Genomic DNA, 8,588 nt, shown 5'->3' with positions numbered 1-8,588 from the left:
ATTTAACATTCGAAACTGAATTTTAAAATTGAAAAATAGAGAAATTAATTTCTCATTTATCGAAAACTACAGAGATTAGTATATTTTCCTCTTTAATAAAACCCTATTTAGGCAAAAATAAGGATCGAGATGGGGGCGGCAAATGGCAAATGCAAATCATGCAAGGTCTATTGTGCTTGTCAAGGAGGCAACTGCAAGTAAGAGCAGACAAACATCTGGGGTGGACCCCGCATTTGTTTGGATTTTGGAGGAAGCCGACAATGGAATCACGTTGTTTGGAATTGGATTCCCCATGTTGTGTGCATGTGCGCCAGGTGTCTCTATTTCCCTACGCACCATATTTCACTTCCCAATTATTTGACCTTTTTCCCCCGAACCAACCAAAGCCAGAACATAATGAACCACCTCATCATTCTCAAGGTAGGCTACAACCGTCCTTTTCTATTTCCTGCTATTCCCCTTATCATTTAGTGATTCGTTTCTTCCTTTCAAACCTTCCTTCATTCGCATTCTTCAAACTCTTTGTTCACTTATGAACTTTGGAATATGACGGTGTGGGTGATTTTCTAAAACTTGATGCCAATGGCGATCGTCACAAGGGGTCGCTACCTTGAGAAGCTGTTCAAATTCGTTGACAACCAAGCGGGGCCTTTGATTGATGGAACTAAGGTTCTGAAGCTCAACCCGGCGGGGCTCCATTACGTGCAGTCTCGGCTCCAAGCGTTGCAGGAGCTCGACAGACTTCTAGTGGGAGCTCCAGTTGACTATCTACGTGCCTACGTCTCGGACCTTGGGGACCACCGTGCGCTCGAGCAGCTTCGGCGGATACTACGCCTCCTAACCACTCTTAAGGTGGTATCTGCCTTGCTCCCTCCTGTGCGTGATCCCACGCCGCTCTCGTTGCTCCCGTTTGGAAGACTGAAGGTTCTGGAACTCAGAGGGTGTGATTTGTCGACCTCAGCAGCCAAGGGATTGCTTGAGTTGAGACATACTTTGGAGAAAATTATTTGTCATAATTCAACCGTGAGTGGTTTGCATTATTTTCGAAGGAGAGGAAGAATTAATGACATTCATTCAGTTTTTGTGATTATAAATCATAAGATCTCCCTCCCCTATTTTCTAATTCCTAACTAAGGACCATTTAAAGTTATTAATTATATATGGGTACTTTACACAAATTTTTTTCTCAAGATCAATATTTTTGACATATGTAGGATGCTTTGCGACATGTGTTTGCCAGCAGAATTGCTGAGGTAAAGGGCTGTCCACAGTGGAACCGCTTGTCCTTTGTATCGTGTGCATGCAATCGCCTGCTACTAATGGACGAGTCGTTGCAACTTCTTCCCTCTGTTGAAACCCTTGATTTGAGTCAAAACAATTTTGCCAAAGTTTAGTGAGGTAGGAATAACTCCGATTTTTACTTGACATTTGATTTTGATTTGATGCTGAAAGATTTATCAAATGGGGCTTATAGCGGGTATCATCTTCTCTAGCATGTATTTTTCTGCATACTACAATTGTTATTGCTTCCCGTTATTGCTTCCCTATCCTGTTTGCTTGTAATTGTGCAATTGTCCGTATTTAAACATTCATTTTCGTCAGAGTTTCGTGTTTGTTGTTACTTTCATGCGCATTACTTGAGTGCTTTGATTTTGCCTTTCTTTGTTATTTCCCATTACACTTCTCTGTTTAAATTACTTATAGACATTCATTTGAATATTTTTTTCCTAGGTAAAAACTCCTCCTAATAATTTCTTAGTTTGCATGCTCTATATCTGAATTTTTGATATAGGGAGCTATGCACCATTGTTTTTGAAAAATGCAGGTCTGCTGTCATGTTGTTAAACTAGTTTTGAGGAACAATGCTCTAACTACATTGCGTGGGATTGAGAATTTGAAGTCACTTGAAGGGCTTGATGTCTCCTACAATATTATTTCCAATTTTTCAGAGTTGGAGTTCCTTGTGGGCCTCTCATTTCTACAAAGCTTGTGGCTGGAAGGGAATCCACTATGTTGTGCTCGATGGTATCGCGCACAAGTTTTCAGCTACTTCAGTCATCCAGAAAATGTATGCATATGACATGTTTTTGTTGTGGAATTTCTATTAATATTCAATAGTCATGCTCCTTTTGCTAAAAAATTCTTATTTTGGTTTATCCTGTAATCTTGCTAATTATACCGTTCCTATGTTCTGTTGTATGGCTGATTAGTTGAAATTAGATGACAAGGAAATTAACACCACAGACTATTGGAAGAGGAAAATTATCGTTGCCAGCAGACAGAAACGACCTTCAAGGTTTGGGTTCTATTCTCCCGCAAAAGATGATGCTGAAGCAGAGGGGTGTATCAAAAAAAAGAGGGTCTGTAAAGTTTCCCCAATTCTCTGATTTGTATGTTACTGTTGTAACTTCTGTCATCCATCATTCCCCTTTACTTGTGAAATGGTTTTGGCACACTGGTTTGTCTTTTTGACCCATTTGATGAAATTTTGTTGTGAACTATACGTTGTAGTTCATATCTTGTTTATCAATCTGATTGTTTTTTTTTTTAATCATTTTCACTTCTGCAGATAATGGTATCTCGACTTGCTTGTATTGAGAGTGAACAAGACAGCACTTACATTTGTTCTGATCTAGACTCTGTATCATGTGGTAATGAAACTCAAAGCAGAGAGAAAATCTTATCTGAGGATCTAGCTGAAATAGTTGATCTGATGAACAGAGTAGAACAATTGAAGAAAGAGTGTTCTATTCTATGGTTGCAGGAGTTCAAGGATTGGATAGTTTATGCTTCTAAGAATTCTGCAGATGGGGGTAATTTTAATGCAACTATGTTGCATCCACAGAAACAAAATTATAAGAAAAATGGGAAAAGTAAGAGGCATCTTATTGAAAGTTCAAGATGCATTTCAAAGTCCATTCAAGCTTCAGGGGATGGAAGTAGGTTGAGTGTGTTAGAATCTGATGGTTCTTTTGCAGATAAGTCTACTGGTGTGCATGCCAATGGGTATTTTGACCATATTTTTCCCCCAGGTATTACTGGTGGGTTCTCTCTACCAGGGTTGAGAACAATAGATATAAAACAAGAGTATCAAACCAATTATTTGCATGATGAGACAAGTAGCGGATCCATGCAGGCAGAGAGTGCTCATCACGGTATTTTTTCTGTCCAAGGATGTAATAGGATGCTTGAAAATGCCAGTGGATCACAATTGAGTACTACTGATACTATAATGGAGTCCAATTCTTCATCTGCTTACCCTGGATCGCCGCCTCATTATCAGAATGACCTTTTGCATCGTCACCTCAATTTGGTGGAAGAAATCTTGCAGTTATCTGCAGAGTCCTATTCAATGGCATCATCAGATAGTGATACTAGTTGTACTGAAGATGATTATTGTGAAGCTGGGCTATCTGTCTTGGAAAATCACAACAGGAGTGTTGAAGGGCGTGCTTCATCGCATCCTTTTGAGGAGGATTATTATGAAAAATAGAATAAGATTTCGCAATTGAGCGAAAATGACATCTGCTTCATTGATTCATGTGCTGAGCAAACCTTTAGTACCACCAAGATTATTGATACAGACCAAACCACTCAATGCCCGGTAACTTAGATATGGGTTCTCATGATCCAGGGATATCTTCTTTTGTGAACCAAGAGGCTGATTAGTTTGATAAAATAAAACTTAGAAGGAAACCAAAAGGAAGAGAATCCGGAGGCCAGTAGGCAGATATTATTATATTAAAGAAATGGAAGGGAAGCACCTCTTAAAAGGGGATGCTCATCAGAAAGGTTTTGACAAAAATCTGATGAGAAATGCAATTTCAATGCCTCAACTTGATACTGCTTTGAGTTGTTCCTATGCAAAATGCTTTTCTTAGGGGAAAAGTGATTATATTGCGTATTACTTCAATGAAAATGTTGCAGATTTAAGAGTTCGGGAGACTTGCAAGCTATATATGCGTTGCAAGTGTGTAGTTGACCTGTCCCTTCCCAAAGAAAGGTAAGCATTTGCCAAAACTTTAGTTAAAGGATTTTAATTTGTTGTGATGAAGAATGCAAAATACCTTTACTGGATAATGAGTTTTAGTTCACTAGGGTGTTTTGTGTTATTGTCTTTATCTGCTAAGGTACTTTAAACATGTCCAAACTAATTACCCTTTATGCTCTTTATGTTTCTTTTTCCCTTGTTATGTTTTATTGATTCACCATGGAAGTTATTCATCTTTTGGAACGACTTCCTAAAGGGTTTAGAGTGTGAGAACGAGTTTAGACATGGTTTTTATCAAATTTAGGCATTGAATCCTTTTGGGTATAATTTGTTGCAGCCTTGCATCAATAGAGTCCTCATAGATTGTGGATTTGGCATTCTGAAGTCTTTACTTTCCTTGCTTTTGCTTTTATTTGCAGAGAAGTAGCTATAGTATTGAACAGTGAGGAAAAGTTCTATATGCTGGTTGTTAGTGTCACTTTTGATTGATGAGGTTGGATTATGAAGAAATCTTTTACATGAGGTATGAATTTGTTGAATTTTTTTTCACCAATGATCACTTTGCAAAATTTCTTGCGTGGAATGGTAAATATCATTATGAGTGCAATTTTATGTGTTTGCAGAGAGAATCTTGGATATATTAAAGTTTCCATAAGTGAGGATTTGGTTGGTCTGAGTCTTTAAGGTTGTGAGGTTAGTGATTTGTGATACTTCATTAGAAGTTAAGATACTAAACATTCCTCAAAACCCTGTATCTAATTCCTATTGTTGGTTATGGTTCATGTGCACTAAATGATAAATGTTGTTAAAGAAGGTGATTTGAATAATCGTTCACTTAACCGTGATAAATGTTATATAAACACCTTTATGTGCTTTCAATGGAAAATTAAGCGATTGGATTGTGGATCCAGGAGAAACCGACTATTAAACAGGTGCTGAGAGTTTATTGGAATCTTTAAAACCATGTGATAAGAATTTGACAGTAAGGAGAGCAGATGGATGTGTCTCAAAGATAGTTTTGGACAGGGTCTGTTAAAACATCAGAGGACCTCATTTGGTCCAAATAATCTTCTGTCGATAAGCAAACTTAAAAAAGAATAGAACTATGTCGCTAAATTCTTTCAATATTCGTGTGAATTTCTAGACTTGGAACTTGGGGAGGACGTAACAATGCTAATGCTCGGATTTCTATCTTTTAGAAATCCTTACTGCCTAAGAATAAAGGCATCCAAGCCCAACTGCGATATGGGTCAGTCCTAATATGAATTTTCAGGCTATAATTTTGTTATGGGATGGCATTTCGTTTAAGAATAAAAGTCTACTCTCCGAACATATACCCTAGTTACGCATCTTAACCTTTCTCAGTAATCCGTAGTGATGTGTAGGGATCATCTAGGGTAAGTGATCATTTGCATGTATGGGTATATCACCGCACATGATGAATAATCACGATATAATCCTTGGATAGAGTGTAAGGTGAATGGAATTCTAATTTGGATAGGACTCTTCGGAATGAAAGAATTTTGTCTATTTCAAAAGTTGAATTGTTGATCCTCGTCACTATGACATTGGATCCAACTCAAAAGGAGGAGGGGGGGGGGGATATTTTAATTTTTAATTAAATATTATATTATTTTCATCGCTGTACTTTTTTTATAGGAGTTATGTTTAGTGTCTTGTTATGTTTTTTCATTAGTTATTGATATTTAATCTTTCTTGGATGTAGCGGTAAATAAAGGGGCAAAGACAAAATCAAAATAGTTTGTTGGGATTAGAATTAAATTATATATTTTTATGATATAAAAATATAATTTTATTATTTTTAAAATATTAAATTAATTTTTTTATATTTTTTAAAAACAATATGTAGTTTTATGATTCTAATTTAAAATAAAATATTATAAACTATAAATGATTTAAATGATTTTGAAGGAGCTGCGCCTGCTAGCTCCCTAGATCCTTCCTAGCTTGGATGCTACAGATGAAGGGTGAGGGGTCTGAATCATAAGAAGACTTGCGCGTAAAGATGTTCCCTTATCTGATCAAATGATTGTCAACATGTAGAATCTGACAATGATACAATTATATTAGCAAATAGTGGTCAATCTTCATTATAGAAGAGAAATTTGAAACGAAGATGATATCAGGGGCATAGACCAGGCGGGCCCGGGCTGGCATAGGTCCCGGCCTTCCCTAAAATAGAAAATTACTTTTTAGGCTTTTAAAATTTTTTAAAAATTTTAAATTAGTAAAAGTAAAATTACACTTTGACCCTCTAAAATTATAAAAATTTAATTTAATTCTCTATAAATTATAAAAATATAAATTATAAAAAATTAAAATTTTAACCGGTCTCCTAACAAAATTTTCTAACTTCATCCCGACTAAAGAAAAAAAAAAAAAACCAACCATGACTTGAGAACAAAGGTGATAAGGACAAGGAACATTTCCAAAAGAAATGCTCCGGTTCGCTGCTTAAACTTCCTAAAATGCATTTCTTTCCGTTCGTTTTTTTCTTGGGCTTTTTTATCAGAATAAAAAATTCTTAAAATGGTATTCCACCACCATTATTTATCAAAATAGTATATTTAGGGTGGTGGAAGGACAATACCATGCCTATCAAAATGATATATTCAGGGTGGTGGAAGGACAATAGAGGTGTGCATGGGCCGGCTGGGTTTGGGCCGGGCCCATAAAAAATTTCGGCCCATTTTCAAGGCACGGGCCTAGTCCGGCCCGAAATATGAGCTTAAAAATTTATCCAAGCCCGGCCCGAAAAAAAAATGATAGGACCGAGCCCGACCCGGCCCGGCCTGACCATATTAAAAAAAATTTGCTTTTTTTTATTAAATAAAAAACTTTAAAATATAATAAATCAAATACATTTAAAACATAAAAATAAATATTAAAACAAAAAACAAATAAAAAATAAGACTAAAATAATTCTTAAAATAATACATAAATTAAAAATAAAATAAAAAGTAATTATATTAAAATTGAAAAATTGAAATAAATTAAAATTAAATTAAGAACTAAATTATATTAATAACAAAAGTTTTACAATATTAAAATAACATTAAAAACAACAAAAAGAGTAAAGTAAAATACTAAAGTTACTTAAAATTAAAAATAATTTTTTTAAAAATAATTTAATATTAAAATTGGGCCGGGCCGGGCCGGGTTGGGCTCGGGCTAAAAAATTTTTACTCGAGGCTCGGCCCATTTTCTAAACGGGCCTCGTTTTTTGTCCAAGCCCATTTTTCGAGCCTATATTTTTACTCAAACCCTCCCATTTTTTGAGCGAGCTTTTGGGTCGGGCCGGGCCGCCCGGCCCATGCACACCTCTAAAGGGCAACACCATCCTTTTTTTTTTGACACAAGTCAATAAATTTTTAAAAAATAAATAAATTTTTAATGGTAGAAGCCGGGAGATAGACGACACTGATTTGATATATAAGTTTAAATATAGGTTAAAATATTGTTAAAAAATTAATTTGTTTTCTTAACAGGTGTTGATTTATGTCAAAAAGAAGAAGAGTTGTATCGCATTTCTGTCACCTTCCACTATATTGAATATGTCATTTCCATAACTAATGGTAGTGGGATATTATATTAGAAATTTTTTATTTATTTTGTACTTTATGAGTTTATGAGTAAAAAAACCTTTTACTTGCCATTACACTACAAGCGAAAAGAAAAAACAACACTTTTATTTAAACTCTTTTTGCATCATAAAAGAAAAAATAACTTTTGTCACTCAAATTTTTCAAATTAAATATTTACTCTATGTTATCATTGACTTTCAAGTTAGTTATTTATTGTTAATTGTTCAATATCATTTTGTGTAGTTTATTTTAAAATTATTTTGCATTTTTCGTGAATTTATTTTGTCTACTTTATTTTTTGAAAGCGAATGTAATTTTATTTTTAATTATAATTTTCTAGTTATATACTGATGTAATAGGTACCATTTTCTATGGGTTTTATTATGATAGATAATAGTAATGGTGATAAATTCGAGATAATGAGAGGAAGTCCATCTAAGATTTTACCTTTGTACATCATTGATATAATGAGCCTCTTGGGGATTTTGGCAGTTGTTTATTAATTGATTGATATTCATCGTCAAGTTGATTTGATGATAGCACAACTAAAATATAAATTTCTATAATATGATCAAATTAATGCATCGCTAATTTGTTTTTGCATCTAAGACTTGATCTTTTGTGCATCATTTGATATGATAAGTCTCTTAGGACTTTAGACGGTTGTTTATTGGTTGATTGGTGTTTATCGTCAAGTTGATTTGATGATGGCACAATAAGGATGCAAATTTTAGTAATTTGATCAAGTTAATGCATTTCTAATTTGTTTATGAATTGTTTCAGTGTTGTATTTTTTGTCTTTTTTTTTTAGATTTTTTGCAGACATGACATTTGTGCATTAGTTTGTAGTAATTTATTTATCGTTGTACTATATGATATGTCATTGTATTTTTATTGTTCATGGTTAGAAAATCAATAGTAATATTTTGAATGAAGTTGATTAGCTCATCAATAAGAATTGTAAGGCTTTTTTTCGATACATTAGTTAATCT

General features: G+C 34.5%; 1 protein-coding gene across 1 annotated transcript; it reads left to right on the top strand.

The window, feature by feature from the left end:
• The first annotated feature begins 359 nt into the window (after window positions 1-359).
• On the top strand, window positions 360-4,804 carry LOC107887865 (serine/threonine-protein kinase 11-interacting protein). Its single transcript, XM_016812086.2, has 8 exons — window positions 360-1,023; window positions 1,215-1,393; window positions 1,494-1,551; window positions 1,826-2,068; window positions 2,211-2,360; window positions 2,570-4,003; window positions 4,411-4,514; window positions 4,615-4,804. The coding sequence occupies exons 1-6, from the start codon at window positions 577-579 to the stop codon at window positions 3,491-3,493; spliced, it is 2,001 nt and encodes a 666-aa protein (XP_016667575.2). The 5' UTR covers window positions 360-576; the 3' UTR covers window positions 3,494-4,003; window positions 4,411-4,514; window positions 4,615-4,804.
• Window positions 4,805-8,588: the final 3,784 nt, after the last annotated feature.

This window comes from Gossypium hirsutum, chromosome A03 (assembly GCF_007990345.1).
Source record: "Gossypium hirsutum isolate 1008001.06 chromosome A03, Gossypium_hirsutum_v2.1, whole genome shotgun sequence".
In the NCBI taxonomy this organism is placed as follows: domain Eukaryota; kingdom Viridiplantae; phylum Streptophyta; class Magnoliopsida; order Malvales; family Malvaceae; genus Gossypium; species Gossypium hirsutum.
Note: the sequence above shows the minus strand (reverse complement) of the source record. Positions and strands in the feature narration are given on the sequence as shown.